The sequence below is a fragment of the Onychostoma macrolepis genome, chromosome 19 (genome assembly GCF_012432095.1).
Source record: "Onychostoma macrolepis isolate SWU-2019 chromosome 19, ASM1243209v1, whole genome shotgun sequence".
Lineage (NCBI taxonomy): Eukaryota > Metazoa > Chordata > Actinopteri > Cypriniformes > Cyprinidae > Onychostoma > Onychostoma macrolepis.
This window is the reverse complement of record NC_081173.1, coordinates 17,343,986-17,368,342: the sequence shown is the minus strand read 5'-3', so window position 1 is coordinate 17,368,342 and position 24,357 is coordinate 17,343,986. Positions and strand designations below refer to the sequence as shown.

General features: G+C 38.4%; 1 protein-coding gene and 1 non-coding gene across 4 annotated transcripts; both read right to left on the bottom strand.

Annotated features, from left to right (window-relative positions):
* Positions 1-1,604: 1,604 nt before the first annotated feature.
* Positions 1,605-23,737, bottom strand: pum1 (pumilio RNA-binding family member 1). Of its 3 annotated transcripts, none has more exons than XM_058753540.1 (22): positions 23,518-23,737; positions 13,236-13,549; positions 13,068-13,136; positions 12,873-12,978; positions 12,604-12,791; positions 12,212-12,381; positions 11,467-11,713; positions 9,357-9,465; positions 9,161-9,262; positions 8,204-8,346; positions 7,971-8,109; positions 7,153-7,281; positions 6,746-7,036; positions 5,997-6,233; positions 5,640-5,907; positions 5,380-5,509; positions 4,966-5,100; positions 4,737-4,874; positions 3,621-3,746; positions 3,407-3,528; positions 3,115-3,307; positions 1,605-3,019 (listed from the first exon to the last, which is right to left on the bottom strand). In XM_058753540.1, exons 2-22 carry the CDS (start codon positions 13,536-13,538, stop codon positions 2,888-2,890), a joined length of 3,477 nt encoding a protein of 1,158 aa, XP_058609523.1. In that variant the 5' UTR covers positions 13,539-13,549; positions 23,518-23,737; the 3' UTR covers positions 1,605-2,887. The 3 variants fall into 3 exon arrangements, with proteins under 3 accessions (XP_058609523.1, XP_058609526.1, XP_058609525.1); XM_058753543.1 differs by having other exon boundaries at positions 9,357-9,450; positions 12,873-12,975; positions 23,518-23,736; XM_058753542.1 differs by having other exon boundaries at positions 9,357-9,450; positions 23,518-23,734.
* Positions 3,884-4,022, bottom strand: LOC131526483 (small nucleolar RNA SNORA5). The gene has a single exon (XR_009267471.1). It is a non-coding gene; the product is annotated as a small nucleolar RNA SNORA5 (small nucleolar RNA).
* Positions 23,738-24,357: the final 620 nt, after the last annotated feature.

The window sequence follows — 24,357 nt, the reverse complement described above, 5'->3', positions numbered from 1 at the left end:
GTGTTTAGGAAAGTCTGATGCACTGAGCTCATATTAGGCGCACAGCACACACTATAAGATATCACTCAGCTGGTGATATTGGATTGCATATGGATAGTCTCAGTCATTCATTTAGAATCACACAAACACACTTTTCTTATGTGTTGCAAAATACGTTTTTGAACTATATGCATCTAGAGATGTGTATGATTTGTTATTAATAAATGGACAGTGAATGCCTTGGTACTTGAGAAATTATCTCACAAAAACTGTGTATCCCTGTAAAGCCTACTGTATCATATTCCCTGAAAAACTCAAATCTACACAATCTTGCTGTGAAATCTTAGAATTTTTTTTTTAATAAACATTACTATATTGTTAGTAATCTTTCAAGACCAACATTTACTGGACAGAAGCAACTTAGGTTTTCTTTATCCATACACTGGCCTATTTTTATTTATTTATTTGTATGTGTCAATAAAACCAATGTATAAAGAGGTATCAAATATGATACATCAGGCTGTTTATTTGTAAATCTCTCAGACAGTCATCGTTATATTGCATTATATGTTTTGCCCTAATAATTAAACTGGACTTTTAGTCATAAAACCAAGCATTTAAAATCATCCTAATAAGACATTATTGGGAGATAAAGAGTGACAACTAATATACATTCTATATAAATTGTCTGTTATAAAAAGAAAATTGCATCGATTTACATTACAAGGTGTCAGAATTTCATCTTGCTTTTTGTATTTTTTACTCCTCGAGCATGAGCTCCATATTCTTACTTTCATACTATACGGGCCATAAAAGCCTAATGATCCAAATATGATACAAAACATAAAACAAATTCCTTTTTAGATTTTGTCTCAAGGTTGACTAAACTTTTCCATTTCAAAAAACTTTCAATTCATACATCAGAATATTTACAGGGTTAATGTTCATTGTACTTTCATGATGGAACAAAGGTCTATTCTTATCAAATTTCTTTAATACGGCTTGTGTTAAGGCCCATTTACAACAAGCGCGCTGCAGTTATGACGACATCTGCTTTAAATGGTTGACTGATGGACTACAAAAAAATTCTTCTGAAAGTGATTCCAATGATATCACGCCAATGTATCATTATTACTGTGGTGTGGACATATTTATATTCTCATATAACTAGAACAATTATTAAATCTTGAACAGCAAGATTTACAATTGCACATCTTTCAGACGTTTTTAATCTAAAGAGATTTGTGGTGCATTCAAGGTACATATTTTGCAATTACGTATCCCCTGGAAAGATGTTACGCAAGTTTTACATTTCAGAATCAACAGGATCCTTCATCTAAGCATATCTGCTGCTTCCATCCAAGACAGTATGTTCAGGCAATGTCGTTAAGAAACTTTAAATTATTGCTAGAGGAAAATTTCAACATCAAAATATCCTTCGTGGAAAATGCCATTAATGTTTCATTAATATCACACATTTCTTTAATGATGAACTAAAGCAACTTGATCTTGAACAAGTAGTTTTTCCAACTGATTCCTGAAAAGTATGACACAATATAATTAAACACAGTGCTGATGACAAAACAAGCACATGAAAAGGAAGGAAGAGTCAAAGACAGTTCTGAAATTTTGAATTTTTTTCATTGTTTTGTTTCAAAATAAAGATCACACATTGTTTAGAGACAATCTACAACTGGAGTTACAAAAAATAGTTGCCCAGGCAGAAAGCACACACAGCATCTGTTACCTATACACATTATGGTTACAAGTGTGCCTGCATAAAGAGAATCATAGGAAATATACACAAGGCTGTTTAAATATACACCGGAGAGTGTTCCAAATCAAAAACCAATGGCCAGTATGTTACAATCACTTACAAGTAGACAAAAGAATGGCAAATCTGTACACACCTCCGACTCTGACCCGGGGCAGTTGAACGCGTCAAACACATACACACAAACGCGCTTGCTGCTACCTGCCCCGGAGCGAGGGAGGGACTATAAAAGATCTTAAAAAAAGAAAGGGATGAGTGGAGGTGAAAAAGAGGTGGCTGGTGAATGGCTAAAAGCAGAGTGCGCACTTTTCTCTGTTCTTTGTACATCTATGCAGTAATAATTCAAAGGGCTTCAAAACCAACAAAAAATCTGATATTACAATTTACAATATATAACAACTCATAACTCAGAAACCACAACCAAAGAGGTGAGAATTTACACTGAAATGCACAAGATTTTCTTTTTTCCATTTTGTCATTTTTTTTTTCTCCTCATACCAAAAAAGGGCTGTAGAAGCGAGTCCACATTTACATTAGCGAAGGTTTACAAATGTACAATTATACAATCAGAAGTATGTATTCACTACAGGGGAAGATTATAGATACAGATTGGACATCAAAAACCAGAAAAACTACAAAGTTTTATATATATATTTATATATATATGCAAAGGTCTACACCAAGTATGCACTAAATAGTTTATAGAAGCAAGACCAAAAACGTCTCCCATGCTAAATGTCTGCGTGTTAGCAATCAAGTGTTAGCGATAATGTGCGTGTGTGTGTATTATGAAAGAATATGCGCGTTAGAAAGGTGTTGCGAAGCAATAAAGTGTGTTTGCGCAAGCCTACATGATCGAACGTGGGATAAATCAAATATTCTCTCATTTCATACAGGACCAAAAAAGGACCATCATTTAGGTAGTAGAGTGAAAACAGGAAGAAATGCTAAAAGGGAGAGGAAAAACTAAATTTAAAAAAAAAAAAAGGTCACAACAACCCGGCGATGATTCAGCGATGAGAGGAAGGTTTCGGCGATTCCACCACAACCTCCCTACGTCGTCGGGTGTGGACAAACACGCTCACACACACGCGTGCACACAGACCGGCATCCTACAGGAGTTATGGGAAGGGTTTACATGATGCCATTAGGGGGTGCACAGAGTGGGCCGAGGTCAACGCCGTTCTTCATGTAGTACTTCTCCAGCTTGGCCAAGATGTGCTTTCCGTACGTGTACTTCCTCAGCGTCGCAATATGGGGCCGGATCTACACAAAACAACCGACATCCACCATTTAGTCACAATTCATCGGCACAAACAGGAAAAAAAGACGACATACTGACAACGAAATAGAAGCCGCACCTTGTGCATTACAATCTTGCGTTGTGTCGGCTCGGCCACATCGATCATCTTCTGCACAACGTAGTTGGCGTACTGGTCCTTCATCATGGTGTATAAGGCACTGTGGGGCCCGTCTGCCATACTGCACACCTCATCAATCAGCATCGCCCTCTCGGCACGCAACGAGTGGGTCACGCACTTTTCCACCACGTTACTGGGAAATAACACACACAAAGACCCCTAAATAAGACACTTCTTCCTGTGCACCTTTGTGTGGCGGTTTATCATGCATGCGTAAATGCTTTGTGCGCACCTGGCAAACTTATGCTGGCTGAGCCCCAAAACATTTCCACGGATTTCAGATACAATCTTGCTCTTGTCCTCCGCGCGGCCGTGCTCCAACACGTGCTGAATTACATAATTCCCATACTGATCCTATATGGGAAAGAAGAGGGAAAAAAGGGTTTTGATGAGAGGAATGGATAAGATCCTGGGTCAGTACAGAAGGAGACTGCTTCATAAATTACCTGGACCAGCTGCTCGGTGTGTTGATGTATTTCCTCCAGTATCGGTAGAGTCTGCTCAGGCAGGCAGTGCTCCAGAATACGCTGGATCACCCGACAACCATATGGGTGTGTGGACAGAGCAAACACCTGCACGACACACACACAGTTATTAGTTAAACATACACACAGAGACAAAGGTTTTAAATACACTTCAAAATAAGCCGTTCTACAACCACGACTGGATGATAAAGCAGTTTTTCCGCAACATGGGCAGGTCACAAAATGCATGTTAGTAGACTTTTTCTATCCCCAGAACTCATTTTAAAGAAGAACATGGGGCCCATAGACTACTTATTCACTGTTGCAGTCATTTTGGCCAGTGTGGTCCACTAAAGAGGAAACACTGAATTTGACAAGACTGCAGTTACACAAATATTTTGACAGGAATTTTTTTTTTTAATTCAGTAGTTCAAAAGATATTTTTGGGAAGGATAATTAATAGCTTTGTTAAAAAAAAAAAAAAAAGGATGCACTAAATTGATCAGAATTGACAGTAAAGACATTTAAATGCTGATCTTTTGAACTGTCCCTTCAAAAAAAATTCAGCAAAAAAACAAAAAACAGTTTTCACAAAAATATTAAACAAAGCATACAGCTTTGCCACAGGAATCACATGAACAAAATATATTTAAAAAATTTATTAAAGAAAAGTTATAGTAAAATTGTAATATTTTAGAATGTTACTGTTTTATTGTATTTTGATCAAATTAGCCTTGGTAAGCATAAGAGACATCTTTAAAAAAATTAAATAAAAACAAACAAACACACACCCCACTTTTGGACAGTATCAAGTCAAGCTTTCTTTACACACACACACACAAAAAAGTAATTTTTTTTAATACTGTCTCATAACATTTCAACAAATATAATACAAATTATAAGCAGTTTTTTTTTTTCATTAGATATGCAGTATTGGTATTTTTCTTTTTCACTTGCTGTACTGTGCTTCTTAAAAGTGCACTGCACTTCAAAAATCAGGCCCTCCATAAATAAATCTCAAAGGTTCCCACGGTACACACACACTTCAAGCCCTACTATTCAAACATACAGCTTTCACACGGTTCAATAGAGACACACCTGTCCTTTGAAGGCATCAATGATGAACTGAAGAGCATGAGGCTGGACACACTCAATGCACTTCTGCACCACATGATTGCCATTTTGATCCTTCACACACTTCAACACATGTCCGTCAAGCTCCCGAACCATCTCATTCTGCAAAAGACACAAACAAATTAGATCCAATTCACACACCTTGTGTAACTTCACCACAGCAACGTGAGCATGCAGCCTTCCATAAACTTACAATGACTTGTTGGTCCGAAGGGATAAACTCCAGAGCTTTTTGAATCACTCTGCAGCCATACATCTGCAGTGCCAGGGATAAAACATGGCCACGGATCCGCTCAGCCAGCGCCAACTTCTGATCGAGACTGCCAAACTAAACACATAAATGGCTTTTAGCAGATGCTAATTGATATCAGGTACACTGAAACCTAACTGATGAACTTCGCAACACTGGCACTGTTATTTTCCGCCTTTGAAACAACTTGTACTACATGAAGTGCTATATAAATAAATGTGACTTGACTTGCACAATGCACTACCAAATAAATCAGGTTCAAGTCTGAACCTGCACCTTCTCTGTCCTCATATGAAACTCTGTGGTTCATTAGACACTAAAAATGATGCATGTATCAACAAAAGAGCTTCGTAATACCTCAAAGAACTTCTGGATGACATAATTTCCAAACACATCAACCATGAGCTGGTAGGCCGCCTGTAGTATCTCATTGAAGACCAACTGACGTTCTGCAGGACTTGCTCTTTCCAGTTTCAGCTGGATAAACCTGCACAAAATCCAATTGATTTTTAAAACACTTTGGACATTTTATTTATTATTCCATCTATTAATTAAAGTGGTAACATCAGGATCCTGACTTCCTGAAATTTATGAGTTGTAACAGACATCTGCTTTACCTGGAGCCATGTTGGTCCTGAGAGAACTCCATGACGTGTCCCGCGATTTCTCTCAGCTGCAGGTTGGGGTAACGGTTGTTTCTGAAGTCCTCAAGCAGACGGCTACGTCCCGATGGCATCACGTCAGACATGCCGTAGCGTAGCCGTGATGATGGGAAGAGCTGGCTGCTGGGACTGAAGAGAGACGAGCCTGTGGTGGCATTGCGGTACTTCGCTTCTGCTCCTGGAGCTGCAGAGATGAATCGCCCACTGCCATTGGTCAGTCCACCTGAGGGGGAATAGCCAGAGGTGGGCATGCATTAATTTCAATTTATTAAAGATTTGTGATGAAAAGGTAACTGAAACATACATACTCACCAAGGTTAAGACTGCTTGAAGATCCATGAGTTGAGAGCGAGGGTGGCGGGGTGAGAGAGTGGGAGGGGCCTTGGTTTGGAAGAGGCATGCCAACTGGGCCAGGGGAGGAGCTAAAGCTGAGGCCATTGTAGAAGCCCCCATGTCCAATAGGGGTGAGGCTACTGGGTGTGCGCTTGTACAGATCAGAGCTACCCGTCAGAGAATCTCGACGGGACCCACTGGAACTGGAATTAGCCACTGCAAAACAAAACCATACATAAAAATTAAACCACAGTCAAACTAAGCAGATTTTTTAAAATTGCATTAAATATCAAACAACATTTGCAATCTATTTCTGTAATGTGACTCGTGAATTGAAACTCCTAAGCATCCTTGGCAACACTGCCTATGAAACAACTGTTCAGAAGATGTTATTGAATATTTCTGAAATGATGCACTGAAATTATTATTATTTTTCCAAACTAAAGTTAGTTTATCAAATGAATTAAATTTATGTAATAATCAACCCTCAAATAAAAACCGAGTTGATAAACATTTAAACTGCACACAAGGTTGCACTTTCCAGATAAATATATTAGGATGCAGAAATTTTGGTGCATCGCTATCAGGAATGAACATTTAAAAATCAGAAAAAATCAGAAATGACCCTATGTTGATTTTAAAGTAGATTTTCAGCTGAAGGTAATAGCTCTCCAGCAATATTACAGTGATTTTTATTTTCAACATAACTAAACTTGAGATCACAATACCTGCTGTGCCAAAACCCCCGAGTGCTGCTCCAAGCGTGGCTCCCAGAGAAGAAGATGGGTTGGCATTGAATCCAAGTGAGGTGCTTCCTGGCTGAGCAGAGCCTTGTGAAAATAGCGAAGAGCTTTGTGAGGAGGAGCTTGGGGAGCCACTCCCATAAAAAGAGCTTCCTCCCAAAGCCCCACTCCCTTGCTGCCCAGGAGCCTGCTGGGAACTCAATGCACGGAACGCACCGCTTGCTCCACCACCAAGACCGGCATTAGCCCCACCTGCTGAGGCAGCAGCAGCAGCCACTGTATAAAAAAAAAAAGAAGATATTTTGATATTCAAATACAAGACAACATTTAGAAAATGTTTAATGGTGGTCTGTTGACTCTGCAACCTTCATTTGTCATATTCAAACGTGTACCTGCTGCTGATGGGCTGATGATAACTGATGCAGGGGCCATAAGTCGAACTGGGCCGCCGCGAGCACCTGTATTCACCACAAGTGCACCTGTCTGGTCATAATACGCAGCTGGAGCTAACACAGGATAACCTGGAAAATAACAAATCACATCTTCATCAGACATCATTATGATCATGAACGTTTGATCTGTTAAATAATTCTATTATGCAGATTTGGTGCTCAGGAAACATTCCTTTTTTCTTTAAATTTTGTGGGCTTTTTTATGCTTTATTGGTTAGGACAGTAGAGAAATGACAGGAAAGAATTGGGCGGAGAGAGAGTGGAGCAGGATCGGCAAAGGACCTCAAGACTCAGATCAAACTCGGGTCGCCGTAAACAAAGTTGAGCGCACTAATCACATGGCTATTGGCGCAGATATCAGGAAACATTTCTTATTATTATCAATGTTGAAAACAGTTGTGCTGCTTAATATTTTGTGGAAACCGCAATACATTTTTTCAGGAATGTTTGTCACTTTTGATCAACAGAAAACATTCTTGCTTCTTGCTGAATAAAGCATTCTTTCAACAAAAAAATAAAAACAAAAAACAAAAACAAAACTGTAGTGTATATTCACAACTGAATTTCCATTACTTTTCAGAATGTTATTTCTTTCCATCACTTTTCAGGCCAAGAAACCACAAATTTAAAGTTCACTGACATTTTTGGGTTTTGTTACGTTGGCAACCATATCAATTACCTCAAATCACAACTTTTATTAAAAAGGAATAGCTTCATTGTGAACACCCCATTAAAAAGACATATCGAGAGTCCTTTACCAGGCACGCCTGCTGCCAGACCCTGCCCAAACGCCAAGGCAGAATTCACAGCTGCTGCGGCTACAAGCTGCTCTGTCTGCTGACCCTGCTGTCCTTGACTGGGAGTCAGAGGTCGTTGGTTTCCACCTGCACGCATCACCTGGAGCAAACAAAGATCAATGATTGGTGGATGAGTTCAATGCATGCATGATGTGACTTTCATACTTCAGTGGTCTGGTTGGCTGAACTCTTACCTGCTGTTGGTTCTGCTGAGTCTGTGCTGCTGACTGCTGGTTGGCCGAGTTGGAGGGGGTGGCAGCCTGTTGTTGGAATAGGTTGGCAGGATACACGCCCCATGGAGTCACACCATAGTACTGAGGGGGCATCACTGCTGGACCTGAAAGACACAAACATGCACGTCATCTCTCAGATGAAGGGCCAAAGCACACTGTTTTCGGGGCAGGCTCAGAGGCTTTGATGTACACGGGACGGCGAGTCGGCAGCCATTTCCTTTGCCTTTGTACTCTGCTTTAGGAGCATCAAAGCAGGTGTGTGTGTGGCTTAATCAAGCAGACCGCCTCAATCCTAGAGCTAAATCTCAAGCCCCTGGAGGATGCAGTCCTAACCCTCAGCCATCATGAGCAACACTTCTCATCCACTCCAGACAGTGACTGCTCAGTAGAGAACCCTGTAGCAACAGACCAATCCTGCCACAGAAACCCAGTCGAATGCAGTCCACATTTCTGTACCGTCATCGTACAAGTACAAAGAAATCTGCTACACTAAGACACTTTCATTATCAGGCCACTTTCAAATGTAGATCGTTGTACCAATGCCATATTCAGTATGCAAATGTACAACATTTAATATGCATTTATACTACCAGTGTCTCCCCTACCATTATTTTAGGGGGGCACCCCTCGTACCGCGTGGAGAAGGATCATGATATATCGCCATATCGATTTATTGTCCCACCCCTAATTGTAATACATTATTTATTTGGCAAGCAGAAAAACTTAAATCACAATATAAACCCCAACAGAGTGATCAGAACCTCAAAGAGAAGCTAACTGTACATTATACCTTACTTTACTGGACTCATTAACATCCTTTACAATGACATGATCCTTTTATACTTACACCAGAGATATCTTGAAACACAAACTAAACATATTACATATCCATCTCAAATTTCAACCATGAGTTCTCACCTAGAGTGGCGGCAGCAGCAAGGCCGGCAGCATATGGATCAGTGCCAGGCGGAGCAGCGCTGATGATGTATGGATTCGGTACAAATGCAGCTGGGGCCAAACCTAACACACAACCAATAAGAAACCATGATAAATAAAACACCTGAAACTTTTTTCCACTAAGTCTGGACTTAGTGATAGATACAGTCAAACTCACCGATGTGTTGTTGTTGCGCTGCGGCGAGGGCGTACTGCTGCTGCTGGGCTGCGGTGAGCTGCTGTACTGCCAGAGCACTGGGCCTCTGGAACAGCTGCAATACATAATGCTTTTAACAAGCATGAAATTTATACTAAACATTTGCATTTGTTTACATTCATAAATGCAAGGCTTCAGAATAAGGATGGGCGATATTTTATCGTTTGCGATATACCGGTAAAAGTCAAGTCACCTTTATTTATATAGCGCTTTTAACAATACAGATTGTCTCGAACCACTTAACAGTATCAAATTGGAGGATAGAGTGTAAGTAATGTACAAGATTAAACACTCAATTTTTAGTTAAAGGCATTTCATTATTGAATTCAGAGATGTCATTGTCTAGCTCAGTTTAGTTTAAATAGTATATGTGCAATCAAATCGACGATAATCGCTAGAAATTAAGTGTCCCCAACTGAGCAAGCCAGAGGCGACAGCGATAAGTGCAAGGAACAAAAACTCCCTCTGTGACAGAATGGAGAAAAAAAACCTTGGGAGAAACCAGGCACAGTTGGGGGGCCAGTTCTCCTCTGGCCAGACGAAACCCGCAGTTCAATTCCAACCGCAGCCATGTCAGATTGTGTAAAGGGCTTATCTGAAAAAAATTCTCCCCAAGATAAGAATTAGTCTTCCCGCGAAATATAAAGATAAAGTCTAGTTGTTGACATATTTCTGTGCGCTACCGTGCACAGCGGCATAGCGGAAGGCGGACACGAAATTGAGGAGGAGTTTATCGCTAAATGAGTACCTCGAGCTCCTTTTACAATCTGAAACTTCTTTGGTCAGGGTCAGTGCAACAAAAAAAAAAAACGGTCCGAGCCTTGAATAAATTAACAGTAGCACGTGTGCAATACAGTTTTGCATGCGTTTACAAATCTATTGTCCAACAAAGATATCATTTATTGACATGCTTTTTCTCCGAATTAACTTAACAGTCGAGTGGGTCATACTTTATATTAGGTGGCCTTAACTACTCTGTACTTGCATCAAAAAATAAGTACAATGTACTTATTGTGTTCATACTGTATTGCAAAACACTATTAGTGCTATTGAGGTGGGATATGGGTAAGGTTAGGAACAGGTTTGTTGGTATGGGTAGGTTTAACGGTGGGTTAAGGTGTAAGGGATGGGTCAACAGTGTAATTATAAATGTAATTACAGGTGTAATTACATATAGGTATTTTTAAAAATATAAGTACAATGTAAAAACATGTACACAATAAGTGCATTGTACCAAATGACTAATTTAAATGTAAGTACATAGTAGTTAAGGCCACCTAATATAAAGTGGGACCTTCGAGTGTTTGAAATAACTTCTTGTGACCAGACGTGGTTTCATATTACAGAATGGCAGTATTATAGAGTGATAAAGGCTATGTCGCTTAGCATTGCATTATAAATATACTATCCTTATGAAAAATACCCAAGATTGCTTGAAGAACACAGCTAAACCATATATTTTGTGCAATCGTATGTTTATTGTCTTCAAGTTTCATCAGTTAAAAAAAAAAATCTCCACTGTGCGTTTTATTCAGCGATAACTGGATACCTTTGTCCATATTAGGGATTTCATGGAGCATCTTCAGTAGTATTACTTTTGCTACAGATATGTGGAGTTTCTGCGCAAGAGTGCCATCTGGCTTCCAGTATGAATTAAACAGCCATTACATTACCCGTGTATTCAGTAATGCTCACAACACCCTATTTTGGGTAAAAATAAGAAAGATAATTATTTTCTCTAAAGAAACAGGATGAATTATCGTCATTGATATAGTTATCGCAATAAATACCAGAAATATCGTGATATATTTTTAAGTCATATCGCCCATCCCTACTTTAGAAGCATGTGCAAATATGGCTAATAATTACTTTTCCAGAATAACTTCTAAAGAGATTGAACGGTATTTTGACACACAACTTCAAACAAAGGTTTTCAAAGTTAGCCTTCAGATGTGTGGCTTTTGATAGCAATTAACTTGACAAATATTTATAAATACACACAAGCTTCCATTATTATTATTATTGTACTCTAATTACAGACTTGAAGGTGCTAGCAGCATCATATATTCACCTGCTGAGGGGAATTGTAGTCAAACAGGCCCACAGTAGCAGCTGTGGAGTCAAGAGGCAGCTGGCCTCCAGTGTAATCTGCAAACTGTAAAGTCTCCATGGAAACAGATTCCATGGGGTCCAGGGTCACGTTTTGGGTTTCGACATTTGAGAACTCCTCTGCTGGTTTTGGCCCTGCACCTCCAGCCAGTTCTGGCCCACCCAACTCCACCTCTGGACCAGTCGGAGGGCAGTTACCAGGAGTACGGCTGGGTGAGAAACAAACAAGAGGTTTGTCTTCAATATAATTTAGAAATAATGAAAGTATACATATGGAAAGCAACACAAAGAGAACTTTTAAAAGTTTGGGGTCGATAGGATTACATTTTACGATTTTATTTGAACAAAAATGCCATAAAAACAGTAATATTGTGAATTATTATTACAATTTATAATAACAGTTTGTTATTTTAATATATTACTTTAAAATGTAATTTATTCCTGTGATGTCAAAGCTGAATTTTCAGCAGCCATTATTTCAGCTTTCAGTGTCACATGATCCTTCAAAAATCATTCTAACAGGCTGCTTAATATTTTTAGTGAAAATTGGAAAATATAAAGTTCAAGAGAGAAGCATTTATTTAATTAAATATTTTGCAACTTTATAAATGTCTTCACTGTCACGTATGATCAATTTAATGCATCCTTGTTGAATAAAAGCATTAATTTCTCTAAAATTACAATAATGATACTTTAACAGTGTATACCTAAAATCTTTAACGTCAACATCTAGCCCATTTTGATTGGGCAGTCCATTGGGGTTATCCAAAACATCCGGCTCTGTCTCCTTAAGTTCCTTCCGTTCAGGGTCAAAGGTTGTTTTAGGTTTTTGCTCTACCCTTTTCTCAGGGTCATCCACCTCTGAATCCCTTGGACCCTAAGAGAAATAGAAAGGGAGATTAGAAGTAGAAATAAGGACTCAAGGTGTTAAAGAAAGTTCATCCAAAAATTTGGCCAATCGTCCTGTTTTACAAACCCATAGGATTTTTTTGGAATAACAGAAGGGTAGCAAATAATGAATTTTCAGTTTTAGGTGAACTATTCTTAAACAAAATCTTAATAAAGAATGAGAAGAATGTTTTGATGATGAAAAACTCACAAAGGCTCCTTTGCGCAGACATGAGTCCATTTTCTCAGCAGGAGAGGAGCTAAGAACATACTCCACCATGGAGACGCCTAATCCACCACTCTCAGAACGTGGCGACAGCACAGATCCAGCCTCTCCGACGCTGTGGAAGCCCTGGCCTGGTCGGCGCTGCACCATGATTGGCTGGGACACTGAGTGATCTAGAGAAAAAAAAAGGGACGTTTGAAAGAAAAATACAAAATATGTAAATACAACCATTGCATCTTAAATCTCACGCATACCAGAAGCTCCCCAAGCGCTGTCTCTCCACTGGTCCAGAAAGATCCCTTTTGGTCCATCTTTCCCTGTATCATCGGTTTCCCAAAACTTCTTTCCAGTAAGGAGCTGCTGCAGAATGGGAACATCAGACAGAAACATTAATACATAAGCACAAAACGAAGCATCAGGCAGAAGATGAGGAATGTAAGGACTCTCACCTCTCCCATAGCTCGGCCCTCAAGTGCAAGTGCCTGGAAGTCATGGTTAAGTTCATCCATTGATCGTACCTGTGTGAAAAGTTATACAATTATTATAAAATTAAATTTGATACCAGTTAAAAAAAAAAAAAAAAAAAAAAAGGTGGTTTTCTGGTCACCAACATCTACCTGGTTGTCTGCATGAATGTTGTCACCAGTCGGCCAGCGGTGTTTGCAATTGTTGTAGCCGGGCTGGTCGCCATGTTGACGTTGGAAGAAGTAATCCACCATGGCGTCATCTTGAGAGCGTCCCGCTCCCTGCGTAGGGGGAGGGGCCTGAGGAGAAGGGCCAGGTTGGGGAGTGTGGCCCGCAGCACTCAGCACCACAGGCATGCTGGGTAATGGCCTGTCAGGGGGAGGCAGTCTCAGGTGGGGGCTGAACGAATCCTGCCAGAGCACAGCTTTCCTCTTCAACACACACGCTACGCTCATTCCACCAGAGACTGTAACACAAGAACAAACACTATTAACCCCAAAGGCATCTGGGATTGCTTTGCACTTAAAGCATATTTGGTTACCACATTACCACACCTGTATATCTCAAAGCAAGCTGAGAATGAGAAAGCTCACAAATATTCAATTTGCTTATTTTAAAGAAACCACATCTAGATGGATGTGAATAGTACAAAACAACACAGTAAATCAGATAGAGATACAGAATCAAATGAATAGATTCCAGTAAAGACAACATAAAATAAAATCCCTGACCCATGAAAATATAGGGTGATGGAGAAGACACACACGGTCTGGGCTAGAATGAGGTCAATTTAATCCATCAGTGTGAGAGTCAGCGCTGGGCTGGAAGTGCTCATTACTACATTGCATACACTTGTTGAGGCTCAGCGGGGAAAGCAGAGGTTGTTGTTCTAGTTAATCAAGCAGAGGGGGCCTGTCAAAATGAGTCATTTCATTCGCATTCAAATGTGCATCTGATATCATTGTCACAAAATGACTTTGACATACTGGGAAAGTCAAGAGTCGAAACAATGGAGGAATTTCCACTAGAACAAATTTTCCTTATGAGAAAAGGTCAGTTTGTAGCTTGATAAATATACTGTTTGAATAGTGAACTTAAATGTTTCATTACATTCACGGCATTATAAAGCTTCCAGCAGTATGGGGGAAAAATTGAAGAACTGTCATATTACTAAATACACTGACAAAGTATTAGCGTTGTAATTCAAGGTACAAAACATTTTACTTCTGACTGTGTCTAAAGTTCACTAAAAAAACTGAACTTGCTCGACAGAATTGAAAATCCATAGAATTTTCTATAAATGTATCACATATGTACACAATTAATCAAAGAAATGAAGGTTAGGATTAGGGTAAACGTACCTATTAAGCACACTTCCATATTTTAAAAAATAATAAAAAATGTCTTAACCAATAGATGTGTTTGTTACTACATAACTCCGGTAATTTCAAGTCAATCAGATCATTGCACACGAGATATGGGTCTCCATGTGTGCACACTGTCCGGCGGCCATTTTGAAAGCTGTCTGAAAACTTTCACCAACAGAGTAGCTCCTTAAATGTGCTTAATAAAATGTCCTTAAATTCATTTTTTTTTTTTTTTAGATGTTTAAGCCTTTATTTTGGGTAAGTTTCACTACTTACTGTAAAATTAAGAGATTAGTGTTCAGGCTTTTGCATATTATAACCGGTAACTTGAATGTGGGAAATAATTACAGTTAGAGCCAAAAGATAGTTTTAGCAACACAGCACAGATGCTACAGAACACATTTAGCTGATTAGCTGTATAAGATACACTAATATATAACTTCACAGGAATGAAGGTGAATGTTGTAAGGTGAGCTTAAAGGGTGCACTACAATGAAAGTCACACAGCTTTAGTGTGACATCAATAAGAAAAAGTATAATTTCATAGATATTATTAATAAGTTGTTCATAAAATATGTATGAACTTAATACATGACCTAGATTATTTATTTTGCAAAATCTTGTAATTTTAATAAATATAACATGAAATTTATTAAAAATTGTTGCTGCTCCAATTAAGCTCAGTGTGCTCTCTTTAAGCTCTTCCCTATTGAACATCTATGTAAATACTTCATAAATAGACTTTACATATAAACTGATGGTTGTCACTAGAGATCGACAGATATCGATTTACCAATATTTTTCCCGATATTTAAGCATTTTACCATAATCAGAAATCGGTTTTGTAATATCGGATTCACCAATAAATGCCGCCATCTTGTGGGTGTTTTGAGAATTGTGCAGAATCGCCATTGCAGTGTGTCTGAGGGGAGATGAGACAACAAGGTAGCCTGCTCCATTTGCTGTAGTTAGTAAACTTTATTTAACATAACAGTCATTAATGCACTAATTAGATGCATTACATAAATGCCTGATATGCAGTTTATGCAGCTTGGTTCTATGGAATAGAGAACTCACGGAGTCATGTAAAATAATCCGTCAGTCTATCCCAATAAAGACGTAACTTTGCATGAATTAAATAATATGCAGCCATGAATGAGCGCATGTTGGAAATAAAAGCACTGAATTTAATTCTCTCTCTGTTGTATATGCTCATCATTAGTCTCGTTTAGTCTCGTTATTTGATTTTTAATTATTGGGGAAGTCGTGGCCTAATGGTTAGAGAGTCGGACTCGTGAGTCGGACTCGTAATCCAAAGGTCACGGGTTCGAGTCTCAGGTCCGGCAGGAATTGTAGGTGGGGGGAGTGAATGTACAGCACTCTCTCCACCTTCAATACCACGACTGAGGCACCGAACCCCCAACTGCTCCCCGGGCGCATAAATGGCTGCCCACTGCTCCGGGTGTGTGTTCACGGTGTGTGCGTGTTCACTGCTGTGTGTGTGCACTTTGGATGGGTTAAATGAATTCTGAACAAATTCAGAGTATGGGTCACCATACTTGGGCACATGTCATGTCACGTCACATCACTTTATTTATTATCTCCGCGAGCGATTGCAGTTTGAGTATAGTTCTGTGTAAATGCATAGATAAACCGCACTGTCAGCAGGCATTTCATAATCTAGAATAGGGTTGTGCGATTTGACGATTTTTGATCGTGGACGATAAATATGTCTCCACGATCTGCACATATTCTATCAGCTGCAGTTCTAGCACCTCTGTCATATAGCCTACTATACAACGCCACATGCATTCACATCAGTGCTATCTCAGTGGTAGAATTACTCTCACGGGACACTGCACTTAGTCGCAATCACAAAAGTACATTATTTGCATGTGCTTTTAAATGTTTAATTCGCGCGCTGGTCTGATGTGCGCTTTTTTTGAGCGCCGCATATATACATTTAGCACGCGCTAAAGCCTGTCAAACAGCGTCTGATTACTGAACCAAGTTATCTTTTGCGCTAACACTGTCAAAACACACAAGGTTTACATATAGACTCAGTTGGTTGTCTAAAATGAAAGTAAACAGTTGAGAGAAAAACGGATGCGTGCAGATATTTCTAAACAAATCGTGATTTTTTTTTTCCATATCGCCCACCCCTAATCTAGAATGACAAAAACATATTAATAATTCTGATATAATATACCAGTTGAGAAATAATAATAAAATAACGGTTTGTTATATTTCAATATTCCAGAGAATATTATCCAGTGAATTATTCTTCACTCTTTAGCCTATTAAACCGCTTATAAACCTAAAACTGTAGTTTAAAATGAAGTTATGACTCCTGTCCTTTTTCTCCATTTGAAAACATTAGTCATTCTACATTTATTTTGCTTATTGTTAATATCAGTGTTGCCACTTTTTATAAATAAAATGTTTTTATTGTTGTAATATGAAGATTAAATTTAACATGAAAATTAAGTCTTTCAACCTTTTTTATTTATTTTTTTAAGATGACTGAAAGAAGGAAAAACCAAAGTGAAGTATGGACTTACTTTATAACAGTAAATAAATATCGGTTCTGCATATCTCAGTTATCGGGCACATAAACATACAAATAATTGGTATCTGTTATTTAAAAAAAAAAGAAAAAAAAAATAATCAATATCGGTCGATCACTAGTCACTTTAAGTTAATCGATTTTCTATGGATTCTGTCAACTCAAATCTGCAGACTGGCTCTGATCTTTGGCAACTAGCACCAACTTCTCCAGACTGTAAATTGGTGGAAAATTGGGGCAAAAATCGTGTAGTGTATTCCAAACTTAAGAGAACATAGATAAGTTGACATCCATTTAATAAAAGGCTTTATAATGAGGCTAGTTTCTCTGTTCATCCCCATGAATGAAATGTTTTATTGGATTTTTGAATGTGTGTTATTTAGCTGAACGTGGACTAGTCTAGATGTTGCAGTGTGCTGAAATGACACTTCCACTATGAATATATAACTGATCAAATTGAATGCCTTGTTGCTTGATTTTAGTGTTCTGTTTTTTTTGTACTTTGTACCTTCAAAAAAATATTTTTCAATTATTATTTAAAAAGGTTGTTTAAAATAAACAAGAATTTTTAATAAAGCATGATGTGAGCTTAATGGGAACAAAGGTGTGCTTAAAGGGTACAAAAATGTACCCATTAAGCACAGCCAGACTTTTTGCATTTAATGATGAATATTTTAATTGAAATGCTTTTGTAATTTAAAATAAAATATTTTTCGGGTGAGAGATTAATATTTAATTTTAAAGTAACTTTTTGTATTTTTTTTTTTTTATTAAAAATGACGGCGATGAGGACAATCAACGGCACAAAACATGCCTAACAGCGAGAGAGAGAGAGAGAGAGAGAGAGAGAGAGAGAGAGAGAGAGAGAGAGAGAGAGAGAGAGAGTGAGACTGCCTGAATGACTGAGCGCGTCCTCCATCAGGTTAAGTCATATTCATAAAAAACAAAAAACAAAAAGTTTGCGTTGTCCTAAGAGTAATGTTGTGGTAATATCCTTTCAACTTTTAAGAGTAGTGTACTCCCCCATGGCTTGCGTCAGCACTGGTCAATGCATTTATTTCTATAAAGTGAAGCATCAGCTTCAGCTTTTCCCCCTGTTGTTTATCCCATCGTTTACCCCTCACTAGCTCCGCCTTTGCGCCATCACTCGTGACCGGAAGAGAAGATTACAAAAGGCACATGAATTAAAAAAAAAAAGAATGAAGTGCACGGATAAATTATTTATAATAAACACTACAGTATTCCATTAAAAAAATAAGTATTTTCAATAACTTTATTTGCCTGTTTTTGTGCCTTCTACATAAAATAATCAAGGTAATCAATGCTTTTCTGAGGGAAAAAACATGTTATCATTTGTGCCATGTAAGGGAGACACTTATCAGGAAAAAATAAAAATCTAAAGAAAAAAAAAACAAATTCTAAAACAGCTAGCAAACTACCAATATACCAAAAATAAATAAATATATATATATATAGAACTCTCAGTCCTGAGTAGGTGAATAACCGCCGTTTATCATGGATAAAAAAGGGTTATTTGCAAAAATTTCCTACCACAGCAACTCTTGCCAAAACGTGTGCAATAACAAGAAAAAAAAATGTTCCTCTTTATGGCACAGTTTCACTTGTTTTCTCCTTATTTCTGCTTGCAAGGAAATTACAGCTGTCCCATTTCTCTCTATATGATGATATGTCAGCCATCAGTAACGCCAGAAACACTGCCCTTCCATTTCAGTATTTCTCCTTGTTAACAAACAGAGACACTTTCTAACAGAGTTAAATGAGCAATCACACATCATGTGGATATAAAATTGCTGTTGTGTTGAGACAGGCTCCAGTTATTTCATCTTTCTGGCATGTAAACACTGCCATTAAATTTAACAAAATTATTCAATCAATGAAATTACAACTGGTCTTGTTTTATGACTAATTTTAACAGCTGTTTGTTTACATAATGAAAGAAGACAAAGACACTATTTGGGTAAAATGAACTATAATAAACTCAAAATATTAATTGTCATATTTAATGCTATTGCTATGAATACCATAAAAAGACTAACGAGAGCATTTCTGGTTTCAGAGAAACAGTTTAGAACACATAGAAAAGAGGCCACATTAGTTTTGCTCCTGCTTTCACATCTAAAACTGAACTGATCTTTTCGAGAGATATGTAGATGCAGGCCACCACAAGCAGCAAACTAATCCCAACAGCAAAATCCTGAGATTGGTGTAATCTCACCCTAAAATGGTGCCAGAGGTGTTGGCAGCACTGGGGGTAAATTATGTCATACAGATCATTCTGGAAATAAGAGAGAGAGCCTTTTTAGAGCTACTGTTTTTTTTTTTTTTTTGGAGATTAAGTGTATTCCATAACCACCTTTCTTTCATAAGTTAGCTGAGTGTCTCACTCAGTTGAAATATTCACTAGGTACTGAAGCTTTCATACAAACACGTGGTTTAGCATTAAATGAAACTGGGTTTCATCACTGGTAGGAAAGACGCAGAAGAATTTGGATGTGTATTTATAATATGCAATACAAATATGAAAGTTATTGCAATGCTGGTGAAAGCATACTGAAGCAACACAAATGTTAAGAGTTTAAGAACAAACAACCAACATTTTAAAAGACACCGTGTCATGTAACCCTAACAACTGTTTGAAAGGACCACAGATTTGTTGTTGGCTCCATTAGTACCAGACGTTTTGGAAGCTGGCACACCAACTGGCTAGAAGATCATTTACTGGGTCAAAAGCCTCAATCAGTTTAAATTTCCCAATTTAAACTGTGACTAAGACAAGTCTGACCAGTCATCCGACTTAAAAGAATGGCTGGATTTTTAAAACAACCTGGATAAACTGCCAGTTGCCCATGAAAACGCAAAACAATTTTCAGTGCCAAATTCCAGACTATTCCATTCAGCTCCTGTTTTAAAATCACACACAAGGTTGTACAATTAAACATCTGTATTTAACATCAAATGAAATATTAAGAATGAATAAAGTAGTGATTGAAACCAGCATCACTAACATAATGAAATAGACCTCTTACCATTAGGCAGGGTTATTATACTTAACTCATACAAAAACCATAAAAACTTTTATAAGTGTTAACTGAAAGTAAATATTTGTAAAACTTATTTTTTAAATAAAACTTTAAAATTCAATTCAAATGTAAAAACTAATTTCTAACAGTAATAATATAAAACTGGAGCACTGGATATAGGTAATGCCCACTCCATACACAAACAAAACCCCTATTTCTGCTCTTTACCTATCAGTTACCATATATATTTTAAAAGTCTGCTCTCTAATTTGTCCCTTGGAACATCAAACACTGTAATTGCAATGCAGCTAGATTATACACCTGCACATTAGGTGTAATCCTGTACACATAGATGAAGTAATGCCCTGAGCTTCAAATCAAGATAGTACACAGGAAGAAGTAACACACTGTTCAGACAGAATGAGATAACTGTGTGCACAGCACTCTAGTAACAAAGAGGGCTCTCTGCATCAGAACCAAATTCATCCCACACCTATTTTAAATGACAAACATGGTCCAATAAACTAGCATTTTAGGTGTGGCAGGTCAAAACTATGAGTCAAATAAATTTGTGAGATGACACGGGTTGGATCCAATGGGGAAACTAGCACAGGACAGCTTCATGAATCGCACTCTCATAGCAATGTGCAACTATTTTACATTTTGGCGATTTGGTGGCTAATTTGTATGAATTCAAACAAACTTATTTGTACATTTTCGTATGATCTGCTAATGCCCTACTGACGGTTAGGTTTAGGGAAGGACCTTCATACTTAGCCTAGGTTTTTTCCTAAAAATGTTATGTTGTTTCCATATCAAACCACAAAAACATACAAAATCACCACCTGGCAAAACAATGAGATGAGGTTGGCTTCATGACTTCACTAGGATCATCAAGGTCTAAAAGATTTAAGCTTAACATTTATAATATCACTAACTTGTTGACTTCTAAGCCAGTGGTTCTTAACTGGTGGGTGACAATCAGCAGACAAATAAAACTACTCTAAGGGCCCATCCACACAAAACCACTGAAACTGACTCAAAACGATGTAGCATACATGCCAGACCAGTATGTGGCGCTGTAATTCTGCCACAGAGAGACACGAAAAATGGAGAAGACGACTTGAAGCAGGCATAAACCTTGCACGCTGTATACAATCCCAAAATAACCGCAAGAAAAACTATTCAAGCTATTAGGCACAGTAGCTTCTGCAGCACGAACACACGCATTTTTTCCCGCCATTGTTGTTGCTATTACGTGACATAACAGTGTCTGACTAGGGTCAAGACGTGGGGTGACGACATAGTTTCACAAAATATACAGACTGGCTGTACACATGAAAACGCAAAGATACCGTTTTCAGATTTATCCACTCTGGGACCCGGTTTCAGGCTCCAAAAACGTCATCTGGACGAAACACCGAGATGACACAAATTTTTACTTATACAACTAAATGCGTCTCCGTGTGGACGGGGCCTAAATGTAATTCAATTAAACTAGCTTGTTAGCGCAGCACAAGAAATAAAAGTGGAAATGGTTCCCATATCTTCTGTTGCTGATGTCAATCAAATTCGACAGCATTTTGGCACAAATTCATCCATTACTTGGTAGAAATGAGACATATACCCACATCAAGTTATATGATATGCCCTCATCCTCAAACAACAAACAAAACAATGCAAGGTAAAAGAAAATATACTACATAAAATGGTTTATATTGGGTTATCCAAGGGGAAATTTGGGTTCTGAAGCAAAACCAATTGAAAACCATTGATCTAAGCTTCACAACACCTGCATATGGAAAAAACACACTCAACTCCTACACATGTGACTGTGTGGAAAATAAGTAAAATCCCACCAAGAGAGCTACAGAAATTCCCCAAGTGCAGGATCAAACTGAAACTCCCCTTCACATTCATCACATGGCTCCTTATTAGCCTCTCTATTGAACCAAACAACCATCTTTTCTCTGATACTCACATCCCAGGTATAGAGTGCAACAGTCAGTTTCAAGAAGTAAAAACCCCATTCATTTTCTCCATAATGTAATTGATTTTTAACAATAACATCCAAACCAATGACGGCAGGCCTACTGTGAGCTACGAGGTTGGTATATGCTTTGCTATAGCCATTATCCTGTACCTTCACATCTTATTTCATAAATAATTATGGTTAACGACAGGAATCCTAGCAAGAAACTACATTACCCATGATTCTGAAAAAATCTCCACCAATCAGAGAATCGAAACAACCAAAAAAACACTTTAGGTCCCACCTACTCCCATGAAGCACTGCGATTTATGTAGACAGCCTCTTTAAGCTTTCAAAATACTTAAATATCTGTATGCATATTTTGCATTAAATTATACATAGAAACCACATATTTTTTTCAACATCTTTAAATCAATTGTTTTACATTTCTCCATTGTTTTTTTATTTGATTACATGCTTCATGGGATTGGGATGGAATTGTAGTTTTTCCCTCAGTTATCTTTTTGTTTATTCAAATTTATTCGGCTTCAAATCAAAAGTTATGATAACTCAAAGACTTTTTTCATCTCTATGGGAAAAATAATTACAGTACCAAGGCCACGAGAAAAAGTGGGTGGACAATGTTGTACTCAATATTGACATATTGGCTGTGTCTCATAAGCTATTAAACTGCCTACATAGACATGTGCAGGCGTATATGACGCCTAAAAAAGTTTAGACACAGCCATTGTCCTCAGATTACATGCACTTTACAGTCGCCTGCTGCCTGATCAGGTTCGCCATTACATGGCCCAAGCGCCAGAGACACCCGGAAACGAGCGCTCCAGAGCTCGGGCGGCTGTATGCACACCTCCCGGAAGTGGGTAGAGATACCGTGACTGGTTGCCCATGACTAAACCATGCGTTTGCATCACGATAACACAAACAGGTAACAAAAGACGTTCGCCTTTGCCCCCTAGCAAACCACAGCAGGAGGAGGAAGAGCGTTCACTGTCACTAACGGTGTACATGAACCCGTTGACATCAGACGGTCGTGAAATAGACGCGTTTATGTGAATTGTCACCCATTAATTCACGACATGGGAATCGGTGAGGGGCGGAACTGTCTGGCAAGGCTTTGATGAAACGCTTTAATGACGGTTACACGGTCTATACGGTTAAATAATGCTGATTTCCAACGGAAACCGATAGAAACGGGTATGTGAAACGCACGAACCGGTACCTGTGAGTCCGCGAGCCGGCTCTGAGCTATTCTACAGGTCCTCTTCCCGTTAACAAAAGGCCCGGGCCGTCTGGACAGGAAGAGCACTACAGCAGGAGGAAGACCGGGGAGAGGAGGGGGAGTCGCTGCCTTACAACAAAGCCCTCAAAATCACTCGTTACACCTCATAACGCCGAAATATAAACACGCAACAAGCTAAAACGGTTCCGGATGAAAAATCGGTTTCGGAAAAGAGGGTTACTTACAGGTGGAGGATGCGGATGGTGACGGATTTCAGCCCCGGTTCGCAGCAGCTCCCTAGCTTTCACACCGACAACATGGCGGCTCGATCCAAGCAGACGCGCGCGGGGCATCATGGGTAGAATGAGAAGGAGCGCGTGCGGTTCATTGCGCCAAGAGGGGAGTGTCGTCCTTTGTTGTGCTCGAGACACATACAACAATGTACAGATTTACAGGCGCCTCATAATGTGTGACATACATCCCTACACAGTGAGCCAATGCCGGCTTTTGAAAGTAAAGTACTGGGTTTTGTTCCCATTTAAAAGTGTTTAAATCTTGTTTTTGCTTTATCTGTTGTTTTGGGCACGACTTAACCCATTTAATCTTAGTTTCAAATGTGAGCACATGTATTTTACACCATTATAGCCAATAGTCATACCTGGCCTGATTTTTCACCCATAGGCCAAATAGCAGTTTTATAAAATAAGATACAGTAAAATGCAGTCACAGGTGTCTAATTAATAAAATAAAATTTACGAATTCAATTTATTATATTATTAATAACTAGTTATCAAAATAAACACCAAACATGTTCTATTTAATATAGGCTACAATTTTTAAATGTGAATCAAACATCAATTGACATGTTTACATGAATTATAATCTCAGTACCTTAAAAATAGTGTTAATATCATGAATAATAGATGGCTTAATTACTGTATGTTTCACAATTTGTAGCTGCATGAGTATTATGCTTCACGTTATATTTCACATACTTTTATGAGTTGCAGACTGTTAGAAAGTAAATTTGGTCTTCTTTTTTTTCTACAAACAAAGTTGCAAAAACACTTATTAATTACACTCCT

Excerpts from the sequence above, each read along its gene's own strand:
- pum1 (XM_058753540.1), bottom strand. The coding sequence starts at position 13,538 with ATGAGCGTAGCGTGTGTGTTGAAGAGGAAAGCTGTGCTCTGGCAGGAT. Across the intron at positions 5,908-5,996 it reads TTCAAGCAGTCTTAACCTTG|GTGGACTGACCAATGGCAGT; the intron begins GTGAGTATGTAT and ends ATTCCCCCTCAG. Across the intron at positions 3,529-3,620 it reads ACACCGAGCAGCTGGTCCAG|GATCAGTATGGGAATTATGT; the intron begins GTAATTTATGAA and ends TTTCCCATATAG.